General features: G+C 36.2%; 1 protein-coding gene and 1 pseudogene across 1 annotated transcript; both read right to left on the bottom strand.

Moving 5' to 3' along the window:
• Positions 1-276: 276 nt before the first annotated feature.
• LOC133303526 (glyceraldehyde-3-phosphate dehydrogenase, cytosolic-like) lies at positions 277-2,052 on the bottom strand (annotated as a pseudogene).
• Positions 2,053-4,891: 2,839 nt separating this feature from the next.
• On the bottom strand, positions 4,892-10,017 carry LOC133303525 (glucose-6-phosphate/phosphate translocator 1, chloroplastic-like). Its single transcript, XM_061503441.1, has 6 exons — positions 9,874-10,017; positions 9,020-9,751; positions 8,378-8,603; positions 7,664-7,886; positions 6,437-6,650; positions 4,892-5,239 (listed from the first exon to the last, which is right to left on the bottom strand). Exons 2-6 carry the CDS (start codon positions 9,539-9,541, stop codon positions 5,228-5,230), a joined length of 1,197 nt encoding a protein of 398 aa, XP_061359425.1. The 5' UTR covers positions 9,542-9,751; positions 9,874-10,017; the 3' UTR covers positions 4,892-5,227.
• Between the last annotated feature and the right edge of the window lie 12,191 nt (positions 10,018-22,208).

The raw sequence follows: 22,208 nt of genomic DNA, 5'->3' as shown, positions 1-22,208 counted from the left end.
AATAAGCTCCCATTATACATAGTTGGCCCAACACCGGTATCCACTCATTCAGCCCATACTCACTTAGGAATCTATTTGGGAATATTTACCTGATCACTTTAATTTACCCAATATATATAAATAGCACAATATAATTATTAATATAATATGTGACCCACAATAATTATTAGAAAATATAATTTTCTAACAAGAACACCAAAAACTGATCATGATAGTTTATCTTTCACCAATAAAAGCAGTCAAAGAAGTAAATGTTGCTTCAAAAATTAATCAACATTACCTGCTATCGCCAACAAAGTCAGTAGACACCACATCATCTTCAGTGTAACCCAAAATCCCCTTCAATTATTTACCCTCTGATTCCTCCCTGGATATTGTTATTTCAACAAAAAAAAGATTGAGATAGGAGGAAAACCCAATTCAATTTTACTAAAAGTAAGAAGACTTCAAAAAGTTTAAAATTTACTTGATAGCAGCTTTGATCTGGTCATAGTTGCAGCCTTCTCTAGCCTGACAGTGAGGTCAACAACTGAAACATCCACAGTAGGAACTCGAAAAGACATTCCAGTTAATTTACCATTTAGCGATGGAAGAACTTTTCCTACAGACTGTTTTGTCACAAATTCAACATTCAATGGTGACAAAGAACAAAAGCTTTGGAATAAATTTCCACCATTTAATCAAATGTTGTATCAATTTATATATATAATAGGTACCTTAGCAGCTCCAGTGCTGTTGGGAATTATGTTGAAGATGTGGAGATTTATCCGGGTACACCCTTACCTACTCGGGTAAATAATTCAAGCAATTTCTCAGATATCAAGAACAATACCCGGGTACACTCCTATCTTGGCAAAAAATTTCAAAAAATATCCGGATAGGGAGGGGTGTACCTGGGTAGACTTGGTGGTCAACGGTCAAACATGGGTAAATTGGTGTAATGTTTTTTAAGGGGATTAAATTTTCGAAATAATTTATAATGAAGGTCAATTTAGTAATTAATTATTAATAAAGGATTATAAGGGTCAAAAAGCCCGAAACTCTAGATCCAACAACCGTAACATTCCAAAACCTTAACCACAACTAAATTAGATTAACGCTTAAGGTTTTAATTATTTATTATAATCAATACCCAAAACTTAACCATAAAATTCACTAAATATTTATGATTATATTTTTATTGTCATTTTTATTCCTCCCAAATTTTTTTTCTCCGATTTCTTTTATTCTCTTCCCTTACCTATATCCAAACATTCCCTTATACGTGTTTTTTGTGTGACAGGTTGTGATGGTATACTGATGATAAATCTGTTCAAAGGTAACCCACTAACGATACATTTTTATTTTTTTTTAGTTTGGATATATATTATTATTATTTAAGATGTTCATAAATTAGGGTTTTGAAGAATGACATGAAAATTGTTTTTTCTCTTCCTGTTATTTTTCATTAAATTCTAAAATAAGGTGAAGGTTTACCTAAAATCTTCACTTTCCTTCTCTTCATCCACACATTAGAGGCATCTGTTCTGGATAGGCCCAACAATGTGGCAGCCCAAAGGTCTGAGCCCAATCTCAACCCCTCTTCCACGTCAGCCCTACCAACCGTCAGCTCCCCAACCCCCAAAGTGACGACACTTCCTAGGGGAAACACGGAAATGTCCTATCTTGGGACCCCAACCCCCAAAGATGATCGCCCTAGTTGCCACAAGAGGAAACTACCCTTTGTCACACGCTGACACCGCCAGACACTGGGGGGCGCGTCACTGCTATCATGACAGCACCTGCTACGCCCAGCACCGTCTATAGTCTGCCACCCCTGGCATATCCCAAGGAGAGTTGACCCTCTCCTCACGAACCCTGAGAAGGTTCATAGCACCTTCCCCTATAAATAGCCCCCTTACACACAAAGAGGACATCTTATGTATCGTTATTCTGCCCATTTACTTTGAGTTACACCATACACACACCAAATCTTCCATTGTTATTAGCTTGCTTAATACTTGGAACGATACTTCTAGCCTGGTCTTTACCTTCGCTTGAGGTATCACCCATACAGTGACTCCATCCCTAAAGAGAACATAGTAAGCTTATAGATCCCAATGGTACAACATCTAACAAGCTTGTTTAGAAATAAGAGAACGAGATTACTTATTCTAGCAGCGGCATCTACGGGTTGGGTATGAGCGAAAATTTAATTTTAAAAAAAAAATAAAAAACCCTTAAAACCAATAAGTGGATAAATATAGTATAGATAAATGACGTGATATGCAAGTTTAAAATGTTTTTGAATTGGGGGTTGAAAGCAAATGTTGTGTTTATAATTGGGAAAATGCTTGTTACAAAATCAGTGGAAGGCGTATCTCCTCACATTTATTGGAGTGGTAGATTCATAATGGAAATATATAGAAAAATAAAGGGTTAGGTGTTTGTCATTTTAATTGACATAAGTTATGTCATTTTAAGAGAGAGATAGACACAGAAAAACGGAAATCATGGAAGAGAGAAAGTAGGTGGTTTTTTTTAATTTAAAATTCAAATTTTCTGTGTCTGTATCTCTCTTAAAATGACATAATTTTCTGTCATTTAAAATGACAAACACTTTTTCCAAATGAAACCAATTATAATTGAGAAAAGTGTGTATCATTTTAAAGGATATAACGTTGTGTCATTTTAAGAAAGAGAAAGAGATAGATAAATGAGGAGAGAGAGTTGACAAAAAAAATAAAGGTGTGGGTCTCACCTCTTTGTGAGAGTGAAAGGATATAAGTTGTGTCATTTAAAAGGATAAACACTTTTCTCATTATAATTAGATATGAAAAGATATGCAAATATAAGGTGATTGTGTGCAGCGTAGCAACTAAGTCATGGCCAAAAATGATTAAATAAACACTAAATTCTATCATACAACCTAGTTACGATTATTTAACTAGGTCTAAAACGTGATTAATTTTTAAAAATTAACTAGGATCAAGGCATTGGCCGGAGTCAACGTGGCTCCGTCACTAATTGTTTGTATTTATGCGTATAACATTATTAATATTTATAATATTATACCATGCTTACATTACTTTCTCTTTAGGTAAATAAATGAGATAAGCACACTTCTCAATTGTGTGGAAGTATTCTTACATTAATCTTTTTCTTTTTTTCTCGAACAAGTAGGCATTACAAAAGGTATAAAAGTTGTGTGCAATAATCATTTTTCTATTTTTTTTAATAGCGATTTATTTACAAAATGAATACTTTAAACACTATCTTACATGCAATCTCGGCTTTTATGTTTTAAATAACCATATTCATATTTTCTTGTCTCTATCCAAATAAAAAAATAAATAACCATATTCACCAAAACCAAAGGCCCATTAAATAAAGGGCTTTGCATCTTTCATTTAATACGAGGTTAGAAAAATTTCTGCATATACATAATTCATATGGATCTCACTGTAAACAAAAAATAAAATAAAAAATAAAAATATATTGCAGTAAAACAATCTCTCAATAACACGAGAAAACACTTTATTAAACAAATTCATAAACTAGAGAGGAATTTATAGGGTGACCCACATATGTTTGGTAAATTTGTAGGTAACTTGTTTTCTTCTGGCTTCTGCTGATGGAAACCTTATCCACAAAAGTTTTCTTGGGGCCTCAGCCTCTTTTCTTGGGGCCTCAGCCTCTAAAATATAATCCACAACACCCCCTAGAAACTAGTGTCTCTGCAAAAGTTTAGCTGCAATGAAATCACCACTTCTATTACCTCTTAGAACATCGAACTTGCAATGGCTCATTCCACCTTCTGCTTTCTAAATTCTGGAGTTTTGAGGAACACAGTTTATACAAGAATATTATATAAGTCTTCTCTTCACTCCCTATACACAAATGTTACGGTTTGTCTAATTGCATGGAAGTTGAAGTTTGAATATGGAAGCTCGTGGCAGTTCATATATAGACACAGATAGTCTCCATGAAACTGGTTCAGCTCTCTTTCTCAAATCACTCTCTTGGACATTTTTATTATTCTTTTGTGGAAATTCTTATCAAAGTGCATGTTAGATAATAGATACTCACATATAATTTTTTTTCACGTGAGAGTTATGTAAAAAAGAAAAAATACAAATATTTTAAATAAGTATTTTCTATCAAATTTTGTGAAACCCTATTTAAGATAGGAATAAGTTATTCTACCTACCATTTTTTCTGCCTACATTTACCTATCACTCTAGAATACTATTAGATCAAAATCTTAACTAACAGTTATCTTTCTCTTTCTTCTTGAGATTCTGATCTAACGGTGTTGGAGAGTGGTAGGCAAAAGTAGGCAAAAAAAATAATAAGTAGAATAACCTATCCCTTTAAGATATTTGTATTTATTTCTTTTCGCATGATATACAAAATTTAGATGAATAGATGCATTCTGTGTCAACATATATGCTTCCTTTTTAATTGACCAAGGTGGTCACTTTGTTATGAAACAGACGTTGTCGTTGTGCAATAAATTACGGTTATTTTTACTTCTAGTAGGAATGAAATTGAAATTTTACTTTCCTTTGAACTATAATAGCAAAGTGAAAAACCACATAAAATTTAACATTTAAGGTCCACTCTTATTCACTTGAAAAGAAGCTTATCGTAACAGACTCCATCTAGTTTGAGAACATGAATTATGAAGTATCGATAGTGAAGGAACACGTGCACGAATGTGACAATATTCTTTACAAGAGTGAAGAGTCGCTTTATCACTAGACAAAGCCCGTATCACATGGAAAAGGTCAAAGGGCAGAAAAATATGCTAAGCATAACTTAAAAAAGTTAATAATGCCTTGAAATATTAAATCCCAAGTTGCATCTTCACTCATGCCAGCAAACATTTATTATATAAACAAGAGAGCATCAAATAGATCACACGCATCATATTCTTATGAAATCCTTATTGGAAATAAGGTTTTGAGAAATTATTCTCAGATTATATAAACAACAACATTTATTTCAACTCATTGGCAATTCAGAAATTGAAAAAAAAAAAAAAAAATCTAACTTATCATCTGTATTATGATAATGTTTCCTCAGAAGTGGTATTCTTATTATTATCTACAGATGAACTTACAGCTAGATCATCCTAATCTTACAAAAATCCAGCAGTCACATTTCAAAATCAATTTCCTTATCCCTTGTTGACCATGACGAGCAGTAACAAACAAGTCCCTAGAGGAATCTTAATTCCTCAACACTATTGTTTTGCCTGCAAAAATGAGTACAATGAGAAATAAGTGCCAAAAAAATAGTTATTTTAAAAAGAAAACCACACATATATATATATATATATATATATATATATATATATATAGAGAATGATCCGTTTACAAACTTTTTTTTATAAATCATACTAATTATGACTAGTCATACTTAGTGTAATTTGTAAGAGTTTGTAAACAAAAATTTTGTAAATATAACCTTCCCCTATATATATATATATAGAGAGAGAGAGAGAGATTTACATTTCTGCAGCTGCTGTATGTGCAGCAGTTAAATACTTAACATATATAGAGATGAAAGTATTTAATGTGGAGAATCATAACCATACACCTGTCATTGCTGTACGTAAAGCGGCTGTAGACACATGTATATATATATATATATATATATATATATATATATATATATCTTAGAGAAACACATGTAATCTAATCAATATTCTACTTTGTTTCTAACCTTTCTTTTTCTCCTTTTTCTTTATTTTCCAAGGCCCCACATGGCAACTACTTTAAAGGTACCATAGATGCTCCTATTGTGAAGGTATGAACCAAAGCATATGCTAAAGTATCTGGTGCGGTCAACATTGGAAGCTCTATAAGGTACACTAACTTATGTTGAAATTGACTTGGAAAAGGAATAAGTAGAGGTAGGTTCAAAGTTCTAACCAATAGGAGTTAGGTGGCAAATTCAAAGTCCATCCACCAATAAAATATCACGTCACCTAACTTCAGACTAGCACCATCAAATAGAAAGCCAAGACATCCTGAGGCACATTGACACCCAACTCTACCCTATGAGCCTCCAACTTTTTTATTGTAAACTCTTACTAAATCAAAATTTTCCCACCAAACCCTTTTATAAAGAGAATAGTTTAAAATCCTACGGCAGTTTGCACTCCAGACAAAATAACAATGCCTTCATCCAACAATGTAATTTAGTAGAAGGGTTCACCACTTTGAGGTTCCAGACCACCTAACTGCCCTAATGAGCATCCCCTTCACGATTCACCCTTAACACATTCTCTCTCTGCAATGGATCCTCCAACCAATAATATGTAGGACTATAAGCATGTTTGATGTTTCAAATATAAATAGCATTTTCTTTCGGTTTTAAATAATATGGCCAAAGGGCGCAATGAGTATGAGAGACGTATCCAAATTTAAAAATGATGACTAGAAAATACCTGTGAATACAAGAAGGTTCCAAGGACAGCAATAGCAGCTCCAAGAGCATTGATGGGCTGAACTGGTGTGTGGAAGATAATAATTGAAGACACTATGACAGATATACGTTTCATGGTGTTTCCAATGCTAAATGTCAAGGGAGAGATCTCATCCAGAGACATGTATGAAACCTGATTGTACAGATGATAAAATATACTCTGAGCTGCTACCCACCTGTTGTGTACAATTACCAGCAATAAATATGGAGAAGTGCAGAAGCTTTCACAACCAAAAGATAGAGAAAGAGAACAACTGATAACCCAAAATCAGGACAGTAAAAACAGCTCTATTTTCGGTTACAAATTTCAAACACATCAATCAGGTATCATAAATGTCACAGTTAATTGCACTAAAGGTTTGGTCTTTCATTCTAATTACATAACATATATAAAATCGGGGAACTTGATAACCAGTCCATTGATCCTCACAGACAATCTATCTGCTTTCAAGTCTCAAACTAAAATAAGGTCACGGTCATCAATTTGAGACAAAAAAGTATCTCAGTCCTGCAACTAAAGAAGTTGACAATTGGGATAAATTCTAGCAACTTGCAAGCAATAGATGTTCTCATATATGGTCTGCAAAGAATTTTTCCGAAGTTAGTTCATATTCTCTCCAATTTTAAAGGAGAAATAAATAAAGAAGGAATCAGCTAATGCATAAATACAACAAGCCCACCAGATAAAACTTCTAATGTAGGATTTCCAACCCTCAAAGAGATGTGAATATCCCAGTCACTTCATTATAAGAATCCATGAAGACAATCTCAAACATCTATAGAATACAAAGATGATTAAAAAACAAGATGTACTCAATAACTACCAACAATTTAAGCCATTTTAGGTTGATGGTTACGATCAGGAACACTCAGTTGACTCAGAAAGGACAGGACACTAAGTTTGCTCTTCTGGTCCATTCCGCCTTTCCCCATACTGATGATGTATATGTCTTTCAAAAACAAATGAATCAATAATTTAGGCAATATAAAATACTTTTTCAAGTTCTGATAAGGACAAACAAGAGATTTACATAATAGTTTAGTAAACCTAATCAAATATTATGAAATTTTCAAGATATGACCTTATCTCTAGTATGGAAAATAGAGATGCATACAGATTAAGATCAATACAACCATGATAACAAATACAATAGATCAATATTACAGTGAGTAGTCATCTTGTAATTACCATATGAATTGGGGTCCAATTTGAGAGAGGGCTGTTTCATATCCAGCAGCCCACATCTGCGGTCCTTCCACAGCAATTGCGAAGGGTGTGAGAATTGCGAGGGACAAAATAGATAAACAAGCATAGTAATTCATTCCGCTGACAGACTTTCCCTTCATGCCCTTTTTTGAAAAGATATTCCTGAATACAAATGCCAAATTTGATATCATAGCCCCCATAAAACCTGAAAAAAAGGGTCATTGCAATCAAAGTCAGGAGAGTGCAGAGAACTGTGTGCAGCAAAATAATGAGAAATACACTCCAGCATAAATAACCTCCTCCTATGAAGCACCGACTCGATGATACAGGATGTCGATTACCAAACAATACGTGTCCGATACGTTTCCGATACGCGTATCCGATACGTTGGAAAAAAATTTAAGGAGTATCGGTGCTTCATAGACCTCCTCTAATGGCATTATTAGACAAGTAAATCACCCTTGCAGTCGGTGGATATATTCAAGCAACAATAGACAACAAAGTGCAGTAAAGGCCAGTTTGCTAACCAAAAAAAAAAAGTGATATTACCATAACTCAATTAATTAAACACAAGTTATATTTTTCAGGTCAAATTCAAAATTTAAATCAGTTTATCATCCCATCTCCAACTTATTACTATGATTAATAACAAGATGAAAAAGAAACAAAATGTTCTTCAAAAGACAAGTTCATTACCAATCATATTGAAATTGAGCTCAGTCACCGCAGCAAGTGCACATCCACCAATGATTGGAATTAATGACAGATAGACTGGCACAGGGAAGGTCTCACCCAAAATAAATCTCGAAACCAGAACACTAAAAGCAGGCTCACCACTCTTGATAATATGGGTAAATGATACTGCAACTTTTGACATACTAACCGTTGCAGCTACATGTCCTATTGTATGTGCAACAGCAACCTGAAGAAGAAACACCAAAGACCAAGGTCACTATCCATTCAAAATGATAAATAAAGGAGAGTGACCAAACTGATTAAGACTTTTTTAGAATCCATTTTGCATAAAGAAAATTTGTTAGTTGTCCAGCTAAAATGAAATTACTCTTTCAAAACTTAAAAATTGTCATCATTGATAAACCAAAATCTCAGAATTAACTGTCGATTCAGCTACATATTTTGAGTGGACTAGACTACACTTTCTCTAGTTTTTTTTTTCTCCAGAAATTAACCAACATAGATATCCAGATATGTGTCCAAAATTGTTTATAAAAAACATTTTTTTTTTCCAGAACAAAAAACATATGAGCAAACAAAACAAAGCTTTCACTTCCTCGCATCAATAATTTTCCCTTAAGAAACAAACAAAAACAAACTTACAGGGAACAAAGACTTCCAAAACTCAAGATCAGTCTTAGGCGTCTCTGCTATTCTGGTGGCCCAAGAGATCAACATCATGAGAGACCCACATGCAAGTGAAAGAGTTGAAGTAAGCCAAGGGTACGGGTAGGCATTCAAAACCTTCTTGTTATAAATATTGAACACCACATTCAGAGCCCACCAGGTTGCAAAATATATCCCAATTTTCACCTTATTAACAGCCACTGATGGTGTACCTGCAGCTTCAACCTCTGATCTATCTGCCTCATAAGCTCCACACTTCACCAAATCATCCCTCCCAAAATTCTTAGCTGACTCAAAATTCTTCACTGACCCAAAAGACCCCGCACCAAGAGATGCAAGGTGAAGAGGCTTTTGCACACAAACAACAGATCTTTGAGCTTTTTCTTTTGACAGAGAAGGTAAAAACGACCTTGGCTGAATTGGGGTTGCATGTATTTTCCTCAAAACAAAATCAGAACCACTGATCCCTATACTAGGTTGTCTCAACGAGGAAATCATTGTGAGAGAGATAAAGGGTAGGTGAAAAATCCAAACTTTTCAAACAAAACCTCAGTGGGTTGCTAAGAAAATCAGAAAAAAGAGAAAGAAAGGAACCAAACACAGAATCAGAGAAACCCCTTTTGTGTCAGGGTCGTGAAATAAACTCTCACGATCCCGAACACACTGTTTATATGTAAGAATATGTCTTGGCTATTGATCTTATTGACACTGCAAAATAAATAAACAGAACTTTTTCATTGTTGAAAATTCTAGACCAAGTACAGAAAAAAAAAATAATAATAATAATAAAGACTAAGAGAGAGAAAAAGGTAAATTTTAGGGAATGATACCTTAGAATCTAGTATTGGAATGAATTAAATATGATAAACACCAATGTTTGTGTTCAAACGGTGTTGGTTGTTGTTGTCGTCTTTTAGATTTCAGTATAAATATTCACATGTTAAGCAGGGGTTTGGTGGAGGCGTGAGGGAAACGGGAAGTGTTCCTACTTCGTGTTGTGTTTGATGGTGGCTTTGAAATATACGAAACTACGAAGGGGGTGCGTCCTTGGAATCTCAGTCCAAATTGAAAGGTCCCAGACATTAACAAATATCACGTGCTCTCTATCAACTTTTGAACACTTAAATCTCTATGATAATTATTAGGTAAAATATGAAATATAAATTACAAAGTGAAAGTAAAATGGTTTGATGGCCGATGCATATGTGAGAGGGAAAAACAAAAAATTTTCTCAAGCGGAATCACACATGCAATCAAGATTCATGCTTTAAGACAACATGATGTTACCTTTGTTTGTGATTCTAACTCCAAGTTGATCTGATCAATATCAGGTTTGAAAGGTTCAAACCCTCTAACGTTGATCCACACCACCCACGTCGAGATGCAAGAACTCTTTCTTGAACAACCACCAATTGATCACCACAAAGAGGCTTGCTATGCGCTCAATAAGTGAAGGAGGAGGTAAGGTGCATGTGTTTAGAAGAGTGATATTTTCAGCAAGAAAACATCACAAAAGTGGCGCATAGAATGGAGTAGAATTGGCTAGGTGTTTTGTGAAAGCCCCCAAGGAGAACCTACCCAAGTTGGCGCACAAGAGTGTGATGAGAGAGTCATGATGCAATCAGATTTTTCACTTAAAAACTGATTGAGGTGGCGCACAAAGAGGGACAAAAAAGGTGGAGTTGTTGCAATTCAAAATTTCCAACAACCTACCTTTGAATCCTCATGAGACTAGGTCTTAACCTAGTCAAAATTCTGATCTAATGGCCATCATATGGCCAACCATATGTGCCTTCAGCCCCAGAAACGGTCCAGATACGTTGAGCAGTTGCATTCAAATTTGAATCAACTCACTCACTGATTCTCTCAACCAACCAAATCTGATTTGGAGCTTATTTCGTTGACAAGAAGACACTCACAACAACCAAAGCGGCGCCCCAAATTCAACCTTGGATGTGATCAATATCTCCTCTTGATACTAGGGATTTGTTCTAACAAGATCTTATCTTATCCTTTTGTTTTGAAACAACTTTTCATAGCCAATTCAAATTCAAATTCAAAATTCAAATTCAAAATTTAAATTCAAAATTCAAAATTCAAAATTCAAAATTCAAATTTCAAATTTCAAATTTCAAATTCTAAAATTCAAAATTCAAAATTCAAATTTAAAATTCGAATTTTAAAATTCAAATTTCAAGTTCAAAATTCAATATTTAAATATTTGATAATTAATTTAACTAATTAAATTAATAAAAGCCGAGATTGCATGTAAAATAGTGTTTAAAGTATTCCTTTTGTAAATAAATCACTATTAAAAAAATAGAAAAATGATCATTGCACACAACTTTTATACCTTTTGTAATGCTTACTTGTTCGAGAAAAAAGAAAAAAAGAAAAAGATTAGTGTAATAATACTTCCACACAATTGAGAAGTGTGCTTATCTCATTTATTTACCTAAGAGAAAGTAATGTAAGAATGGTATAATATTATAAATATTAATAATGTTATACGCATAAACACACACAATCAGTGGCGAAGCCACGTTAGCTCCAGCCAATGTCTTGGTTTTAGTTGATTTTTAAAAATTAATTATGTTTTAGACATGACTAAATAATCGTAACTAGATTGTAGGATAGAATTTAAAAGAGGGACGAAAAAAGGTGGAGTTGTTGCAATTCAAAATTCCCAACAACCTACCTTTGAATCCTCATGAGACTAGGTTTTAACCTAGTCAAAATTCTGATCTAATGGCCATCATATGGCCAACCATATGTGCGCCCCCTTCAGCCCCAGAAACGATCCAGATACATTGAGTAGTTGCATTCAAATTTGAACCAACTCACACACTGATTCTCTCAACCAACCAAATCTGATTTGGAGCTTATTTGATTGACAAGATGACACTCACAACAACCAAAGTGGCGCCCCAAATTCAGTCTTGGATGTGATCAAAGATCTCCTCTTGATACTAGGGATTTGTTCCAACAAGATCTTATCTTATCCTTTTGTTTTGAAACAACTTTTCATAGCCAATTCAAATTCGAATTCAAACATTTAAATTCAAACGTTCAAACATTTAAATTCTAAATTCAAATTCTAAATTCAAAATTCAAATTTCAAATTCAAAAATTCGAATTTCAAATTTCAAATTCAAAAATTCGAATTTCAAAATTCAAATTTCAAGTTCAAAATTCAAGATTTAAATATTTGATAATTAATTTAACTAATTAAATTAATTAGTAATGTCTTGGACCATCCAAGCCCATTACATGATCTATGCGCCCTTTTCCCTTTTAGGTGGGCTTCCAAACTTCTTCTTGGGCTAACAACCATTATTAGACCCAATACCTTTAATGCTAGATCATCATGACAATAAGGTGTTAGTGTGTGACCCATTAGGTCCAACATAGCCACTGACATAAATGGGCTCGGGCCCAACAAGCCCACAACACATTAAATGACATCACAAGCACTAGCAATGCTTTGTTGCCCCAGAACTAGTTAGATTAATGACTTGATCATCCTATTATACATATTTGGTTGCCGTATATATTTCCTTTCGTCTCGATTACCTTCCCATTAAACCTAGGGTAAGGAAACGTATCAACCCTTGCGGTTTAGGGTATGCTTTATTCGAAATAGGGAATCTTCAATTTACTGACTCTAAAGGCAGATCATCTCATGATCTCTTTTACTATGCATAGATTCCCGAGTCCTAGTAAATGTCATCCCGATTTCTCCGGTTTACAGATAACCTAATCTCTCACAGAGATTTGACGAATTCCTTCAGCTTATCACCCTAGCCATGTGCTGTTTCAGGACAAGCCCAACAGTGTACCTATGAGTCTCCATGTTTCAGGCAGACGAGGTATACAATCAAAGCATGCCTTCTAGAACACAGTCTAGGTAATAACTTTTGGTCTAAGGAAAGACCTACCCAAATATAAAGAGACTACTCTAATGATATTATCTGTGAGATTTCCTCATAGAGTCTCTTTATGGGTCTGTTCAGTGCGACCTATACCCTTATAGGTCCACCCACGACTTTAGCTAAGACATCTCCATATCTGTAGCACATGAGGTCTTTACCTTGTATCCAAATACAAGTAGATAAGTCGTGCTAGTCTTACCCGAGATCACTGATCCCCATTCTCAGTGTCTCTAGACTAGGAACATAAAATTAGGAATAAACGTGCAGTATCCTTGAATCCTCATGATCGTGCGGTATCCTTGAATCCTCATGATCGTGATCTCATCACAGATACTCAAGAGATACATGTTCTATTCCAAGGGGTTTAACCAGTTACTCATATAAAATATTAACAATAAAATTGAGACAAAATATGAAACAGGATAAATAGTGCTTTTATTTATTTGCGCAATATAAAAGGTCCACATATGTCCTAATCTAATCAAAAGATTGTCTCTAGGACATCCATATACTAACACAAACATGCTTTGAAGAAAAATGTTAAAATTGTAAAAGATATATATAATTCAACTAAATTTAAAAAATTAGTTAATATGGATTATAATATGAAAAAAAATAATATATTTTACCGTATTTTAAAATATCTCTTATACGTAATATTTCTATTTTAATATTTAATGAATTTTTTTTGTTTGTATAAAATTTAAAAAAAAATACATATTACTTTTAAGAAAAAAAAATTGAAAATGAATTCTCTCATATGTTATTTGATCATAGTATTTGATATGTCAATAAAACATTATAATCCTCGCACATAATATTATCATATTAAATAATACATGAAATAATATATTTTCAATTTGATTACTTTTAACTACTTTAAAGAGACTTAATTCTCATTTATTATATAATGATAAATTTTATACATTTTTTTGGTATATTAATAATTTTCTATAAACTAATTTAATTTTATTTATAGTAATTTTTTTTGTAATCTAAATTAGAGTATTTAATTTGAACATAACTCAATATCTTAATTTTATAAAGATATCATTCTTAATTTAACTTCTTTTAAATTTTAAATTTAATTTTGAGTAAATACCATTTTTAGTCCCTGGAAATTTTCACGAGTCACAATTTAGTCCCTAGGTAAAAAAAGTCACATTTTAGTGTCTAATTTTTGAAAAAAAGGGACACGTTTGTCCTTCTGTTACATGGAACGTGACGACCCACTTGACGAAGGCCAGCTGGAATGTTAAGTGGCTGAGTCACTAACGTCACAGCCACCTGGAAAGAAAGGAACGACGTCGTATTGATTCGAAGGCTGTTTCAGGTGAGTAGAAGGGGACGACGTCGTTTGATGAAGAGAGTCTTGTTGATCCTTTGTTGTTGACTCAGTGAACACAGTCACACAACAAGTAGTGATTACCATACCCATCATTTCCTCCGCCATTTCCTCTGTTCGTGAGCTTCTTTTTCGGTGAAGGTTGGTGACCTACGGTGCTTTGTTGGTGTACGTGTATTCTCCAATTGCAAGCATTTAGTGTGAAGATCCTTAAAACAACGGTTGTGAGTGTGGTGACTGTAACAGCCCGTTGTACACCGGTATTGTTAACATTAATTATGATATTAAGCGCAGTTACAATCACAGCAATTCATTTATAAAAATGCGAATAAACTTTTTCCGATTATTACGCGAGCATTTAAAACATAAAAAGCGTAATAATTAAAAGCTGTGACCGTAACCGTAAACTCTTGCGGAAGACTTATTTAAACTATTTTTATAACTTACTTTACTTATAATAAGTTACTAAGGGGTTCCCATAAACCCACTTAGCCAATTACAACATTTACGTTTTTACTTACTTGAACATGGTTCACTCTTAATTTTTCTGCGAGCACACCGCTCGTAACCAAACCCTCTTCTCAGATTATATCTTTGTCTTACTTAATTCCCTTCTCAACAAGCTATCACACGCTCAATTCGGAGCTCATTTGCTCCGGTTATCGCCGTTTGAAGTTGGATAAGCAAAATAGCAAACCAACCCCAAAGACAGCTCTAAACCTCTTTCACTCCACGAATTACTGCACTCAATCCACTCATTCAATTGCTCCCAAATTTTTACAACATAAACTAGACACCTCGATTTTCGATTTGATATATCATACGCTTAATTTGACTAATAAACGAAGCGGGAATTAATTTCCCAAAACAGGACCAGAACTGCCTCAGATGCAGTGGGAACATGAGCAGTCTGCGTTCCTCCAATTTTTTCAGGACGAAGATCAACCCAGATTTTTTCCAATTTTTGCTACAAGATAGAGGACATCTCAACCTTCAAAATGGCATATGGCACGTCTTTATTGGACCTCTATGGAGGGAGATATGCTCTCCCGAAGTTCGCCTAAAATCTGTCAATTCTACAGAAAATTCGCTAGAGTTTTCTTTGTTTTTCCAATAATCCCATATTTGTAAAAGATCATTTAAGCCTCAAATGTACCTAATAATCACATGATAATACAGTAATAATCCAATGGGTGGCACACACAAGGACCAACAACGCCTTGGGCACTTACAACCCAATCCAGTTTATAGTTATTAGGCATATAGTTCATATTAATCACCCTTAAGTAGTTGCAATCACTAACACCTTTTTCATGCATATTTTCATCATACATGTAATCATACCCTAAAATAGGCCTAAGGCCCTTCCATCATAAATAGACATGCATCAAATACTATTACAATATTGCTTTACAACTTACAACTTGAAACTTAAACTTTAACTTACATTCTTCCAATATTACAACTTAAATACAAATGACAACATAACCAAATACATAACTACTAGACTTAGGCAAAATGGCATGAACAAATATGCTAATGAAGCTCATACCACATACATATGAGATGTTCATGCCCTAAGTCTAGCCTAGGCCACACGGCCAACAAAATGCAAAATGTGAAGCACTCCACTGCTCACTCTGCGGGCCTCTTGCTCGCTGCTCCGGCTCCACTGCTACCTCCTGAAATAAATGCCCCGAGACGGGGTGAGATATACGAATATATCTCAGTAACCAAGAGGTTCTGGAGAAAACTCCACCCAATGGTTCACTTCGATGCATATCAATAGAATAAAACAACCACTTTGAAAACGGGATATAGCAAGGGATTTAGAGAAATGGGGAATATAAAGATACAAACTACGACGATACGGGATGGTAACCCCAATTCCACGTACGCCCTGGGCATATATAAGCCTATGGGTATCATCCAAGGTGCGTTCACAGAAACCACAACCATGATGCCCCAACCATCCAAAACGCCAAAGACATTCCTAGTGTGCTCCTACCCGGATCACACACCATGACCCACGGTCAACTGGAACTCCGTCCTGGAGACCTATCGAGTGGAAGTCTGAAACTGCCCGAAGGCTAATAAAACTGTCTACTGGCCAGAGACTCGGTACATAAGTACCCATTGTAATAATGCATGCATGCTCATGTCTTCTATACTACTCATATACACTTCCTACCGTTGCCATCAACTGACAAGGTGGAACAGAAAAGGAGAACAAGCCCCAGTACCAAGAGGTTACCTTAAATATTGTTTTCACAAGCTCTGCAGCAGCTTATCCCTCAACTTGGTACATAGCAGAATGCCTACATAGAGGACATTACCAATCTCTTATAATTCAAACAATACATGCTAATTTACTATTATACATGCATTGAACCAATTACATACCTCAATCCACTTGGTCCAGTACCAAGGGCAACTCCCAGATTCAAGTTTCGGGATTCAAGTCAACGTACGACAACCTATACAATTACGTACATCCATCAGTATGCGTCAAATAGCATCAAAACGCAAAAATCACAAAATCCTCCCCTTCCTCCTTGAAGGTTCGGCCCAACTAGTGTTAATTTGAGATTTATTTTTCTAAATTTTCTTTTTCATTTTGTTACGCCTCATTAGGTTGTCAAGAGGCCAATTCAAGTGCCGTTTCGTCATTTTCGCGTCGAATTACATGAGAACGCGAAAATCGCAAAATCTCCCTTTCTCTCCTTGAAGGTTCGGCCATCTATGTGTTATTTGGGGATTTATTTTTCTAAATTTTCTTTCTCATTTTATAACGCTTCTTTAGATTGCTTAAAGGCTAGTTCAATCGTCGTTTTTCCGTTTTACGACATTTACGCATCGTTTTGCGAAATATTTCACTCTAGGTTCATTCAGGTCTCTAAACACAATTCATTTTTACCATTGGTTCAAACACTTTCCAACCACAACACAACCCATCTAAGTACCATATAACTACACCAATCATCATCCAAATCATTTTTCAACATCAATTCCTCAATTTTTTCCACAATGGCTGAATTATACCCTAGGGAATCGTAAAGGATTTCTTTCCATTTTCAACCATTCCTCAACTCAACCAATCACATTATATCATCATTCTATCAAACAAAAACTCATTATCAACATCACAACACATTTTTCCAAAATTACATGTCATGACCATCAAATTATTCTAAGTTAAAAATCATCACATTTCACCTAAAATTTTCATTGCGTTTCTAGCATTAATACATCATTCTAAGGCATTTTCATCTAATAGACATTTTCCATTTGAGCTCTCTAACACAACACATCATAAAATCTCTCTTTTAGGGTTCATAAATATAAATCACAAATCAACCATTGAAATGTTGAAATAACTCACCCAAATGCAAGGCAAATGACTCCTCCTAAGTATACTCCACCATTGGAGCATTTGAAAACTCCATGAACACCCAAACTTCAATGTGAGCCGCGGACTTTGAGGGGGAAGATCTCAAAATCCTCTCACTTTCGCGGCTCAACAAGGCCACCAATGGCTTTGGAAGACAATTTCCAACAAATTTCAAGTTAGACTTTGTTGGATTTGGTTAGGATTTGAGTGATTAAAGAGGAGAAGAAAAATTTGCATGGAGAATGGTGGGGGAGGGCTGATGGCTCGGGTTTGGGAGAGAGAGGGGAGTGGGAAGATGATGAATAGTGATAGGATGAGGTGGACTTAAGTGATTTTAAGTGGGGTGGGTCCCACGCCACTTCATGCGATTCAAAACGCGTCAAAACTCTCACTAAACGTCCGTAAATTCAAAGCCTATTTAGAAACTCTAATTTTTAACATTAACTATTCCACTTTAATTAGGCTTGATCAGATGAATTCGGAGTCCTCCATTCATTCGGAGAAAACACTGTGTTAAGCTATCGCGCACGCCGTTGGCACGTTTCCCCAAAATGACTTACTTTCATCAAATTCTATCAACAATCATATTTCCTAACTCATTAGACCATTTGTAACTCATATTTGAAACCTAGAGCTCAAAATTCAATTGGCACGTTTTACGGTGCAATCGTAACGCGATATTTTTACCCGCGAAAAACACTATTCACTGATTTTTCTGAAACTTGTCTATCCACTCAGTTTTTCATTCTGAACCCATTTCTAGGGTTATTTTTACCATCTGAGACCTTCTACTCAATTTTTATCTTCCTAGGGTTGCGTGTTGGCTAATTACCGTTTTGCCCTTTCTTTGTATTTTGGCCTAATCTTTAGGATTTTCACTGAATCTCCACTTAATTACACACTTAATGGCTTAACTACTTAATTTAAAATTGTGAGGTGTTATACTCTCCCCAACTTTTAGAATTTTGTCCGCAAAATTAAATCATACTTGTCCGCTAACTCAGGATATAGCCGGAGAATCTCATCCTCCCGCTCCCAAGTAGCCTCCGCAGGTGTACGTCCTTCCCATTGAACTTTAAGCATTGGAATCACTTTGCTTCTAAGCTTCTTTTCACTGCGGTCAAGGACCTCACTAAGACCTATAGGAACCTTGAAATTCTCTCTGATTTCAATGTCGTCCGGTATCACCACATGTGATTCATCCGGAATATAACGTCGTAGCTGCGATACATGGAAAACATCGTGCAGATTTGACAACTGTGAGGGCAAGGAAAGCTGATAGGCCACTGGTCCTACTCTTTTCATTACCTGATACAGCCCAATAAAGCGAGGACTCAGCTTCCTCACGCCCAATGCACGTCCAACACCGGTAACTGGAGATAACCGCACAAACACATGATCACATTCTTCAAATTCCAGCGGTCTGTGTCTATTATCATAGTAACTTTCCTGCCGATTCTGTGCCTGTTTAAGTTTTTCTCTGATCATTTCAATCTGTGCTGTAGTTTCTTGCACAAAATACTGCCCAAACCTCTCTTTATCGCCTACCTCGTTCCAACAAGTAGGAGTACGACATCTACGCCCATACAATGCCTCATACAGAGCCATGCCCAGACTGGAGTGAAAACTGTTATTATAAGAGAATTCTACCAGTGATAAATATCTGTCCCAAGCAGTGCCCTGCTCTAGTGTACAAGCTCTCAACATATCCTCGAGTGTCTGTATGGTCCTCTCAGTCTGACCATCAGTCTGCGGGTGATACGCAGTGCTCAGCCGAAGCTGAGTGCCAAAAGCCTACTGTAAGGCTCCCCAAAAACGAGAAGTAAACTTCGGATCCCGGTCACTCACAATGCTAGCCGGTATTCCGTGGAGCCTTACAATCTCTTTCACATATAACTTTGCCAATTTCTCAGTAGAAAAGTCCACTCGCACTGGAAGAAAATGTACAGAGTTCGTAGGTCTGTCCATTATAACCCAAATCGAATCATGACCAGCCTGAGTCCGAGGCAAACCAACAACAAAATCCATAGAGATGCTCTCCCATTTCCACTCTGGTATATCTAACGGCTGAAGTAACCCTGCCGGTTTTTGATGTTCTATTTTAACCTTCTGACAAATCAAGCACTTTGACACATATTCAGCCACATCCTTCTTCATCCCAGGCCACCAGAACTTAATTTTCAGATCTTGATACATTTTTGTGGCACCCGGGTGTACAGCAAACTGACCCTTATGGGCCTCAACCATTACCTCTCCTGCTAACTCCTTGGGCACTACAATTCTGTCCATATACAATAACAATCCCTGCTCATTCACAGATATTCCACTCTGCCCTTTCAAATATTTGACACTGTCGTTCCGTACCTGTGTTTCTTTAATCTTCTCATATAATTTATTTTCCACCCGACAGCTCTCATGCAACCCATCTGCAACTCATGTAGTCCAGAATTCATCCACACTCCCAATAAAGACATCCGTCAGTTTCAAGTCACGGAATTGTTCAATTAATTCATTATCCCACAATATCAACTGGGACACGCTGACATACTTCCTACTCAATGCATCCGCTACCACATTAGCCTTACCCGGATGGTATTTCAACTCAAAATCATAATCTTTTAGAAATTCAACCCACCCCCGTTGTCTCATGTTCAGCTCTTTCTGATCAAACAAATACTTTAGACTCTTGTGATCACTGAACACAACAAATTTCATCCCATACAGAAAATGCCTCCAAATTTTTAAGGCAAATACTATGGCAGCAAGCTCCAAATTGTGTGTCGGATCATTCTCTTCATGAGGCCTCAACTGTCTCGAAGCATAAGCAACAACTCTCCTTTCTTGCATCAACACACACCCCAAACCTTTCTTGGAAGCATCACAGTATAATTCAAACTCATCTTCCGGATCGGGGAGGGTCAACACAGGAGCAGTAGTCAATTTCTCTTTAAGGCTCAGAAAACAACTCTCACATTCCTGAGTCCACACAAAAGGAGTATCCTTTCGTGTCAATCGGGTCAATGGCAGTACCATTGTAGAAAACCCCTCAATAAACCTCCGATAATATCCAGCAAGACCCAGAAAGCTGCGGATTTCAGTAACAGTTTTTGGTCGTTCCCAGTACATAACAGCATCAATTTTATTTGGATCAACAGCAACACCCCTCTCAGAAATAACATGCCCCAGAAATTGTATCTCAGATAACCAGAATTCACACTTTGACGGCTTCGCATACAACTTTTTATCCTTTAACACCTGTAATACAGCCCTCAAATGCTCACTATGCTCCTCTCTGCTCTTAGAGTAAATCAAGATGTTGTCGATGAACACGATCACAAACTGATCCAAATATGGTTTAAAAATACGATTCATGTAGTCCATGAACACTTCCGAGGCATTTGTAAGCCCAAATGGAATCACCTGATACTCGTAGTGTCCATATCTAGAACGAAAAGCCGTTTTAGGCACATCCTCCGGCCTAATCCGAATCTGATGGTATCAGGACCAGAGATCAATCTTTCAAAACACGCAGGCACCCCTCAACTGATCCAACAAGTCATCAATACGCGGCAATGGGTACCTGTTCTTAACTGTAACTTTATTCAATTTCCGATAATCAGTACACAGTCTCATGCTTCCATCCTTCTTTTTCACAAAGATCAACGGTGCTCCCCACGGGGACACACTCGGCCTAATAAAATCCTTTGCAGACAGTTCCTCAATATGTTTCTTCAACTCAGCTAACTCAAGTGGCGCCATCCGGTATGGAGCCAATGAAATAGGCCCCACACCGGGAAACAATTCAATAGAAAATTCAATCTCTCTCTCAGGTGGAAATTCCGGTATCTCATCCGGGAATACATCCACAAACTCATTAACCACCGGAATCGTAGAAATTTCAATCTCCTTGCCACCCACTAGACTACCCAAGAAAATATAACCCTGATCCCCAGCCTTCAAGGCTTTAACAGCATTGCACATAGATAAAAAGGGAGATGGAGTAACCGAGGGCTTCTCATGAGACAATATCAACCTCTTGCCACATCAATCAATCATGGCACAGTTTTGAGATAACCAATCCATGCCCAATATCAAATTAACAGAGGCCAGAGGCAATATAATTAAATCAATAGTGTAACCCCTGCCTTCGTAGACAAACCCGACCTCTTTGCAAATGAAAGAGGAATCACTAACCTCTCCTGTAGCCGTAGGGGAATCATCCGTGATACTTTTAATCCCAACCCCTTAGCCACATATTCCGCCACGAACGAGTGCGTAGCTCCAGAATCAAATAAAACAGATAAATCAATATTAGAAATGAAAATTGTACCTTTTACCAAATTCGGCGCCTTCGCCGTCTGCTGTGCATTAGTAGTATAAACACGCCCAACTGTAGGTGCAGATGGCAAGGTCTGCAGATTCGCAGCCTGCCCAGTATTGGTATGACAATTGTTGGCATAATGCCCAACCTTTCCACATCTGAAACACGTAACTTGA

Source organism: Gastrolobium bilobum, unplaced genomic scaffold (assembly GCF_033153095.1).
Source record: "Gastrolobium bilobum isolate Gb01-03AN ecotype WA unplaced genomic scaffold, APGP_CSIRO_Gbil_v1 utg643796, whole genome shotgun sequence".
In the NCBI taxonomy this organism is placed as follows: Eukaryota; Viridiplantae; Streptophyta; class Magnoliopsida; order Fabales; family Fabaceae; genus Gastrolobium; species Gastrolobium bilobum.
The sequence above is the reverse complement of the archived record's forward strand: the minus strand, read 5'-3'. Positions and strand labels throughout refer to the sequence as shown.

Coding starts and splice junctions, on each gene's coding strand:
- LOC133303525 (XM_061503441.1), bottom strand. CDS start 9,541: ATGATTTCCTCGTTGAGACAACCTAGTATAGGGATCAGTGGTTCTGAT. Junction 8,604..9,019: donor TTTGGAAGTCTTTGTTCCCT/GTAAGTTTGTTT, acceptor TTTCTTCTTCAG/GTTGCTGTTGCACATACAAT. Junction 7,887..8,377: donor GCTCAATTTCAATATGATTG/GTAATGAACTTG, acceptor CCTTTTTTTCAG/GTTTTATGGGGGCTATGATA.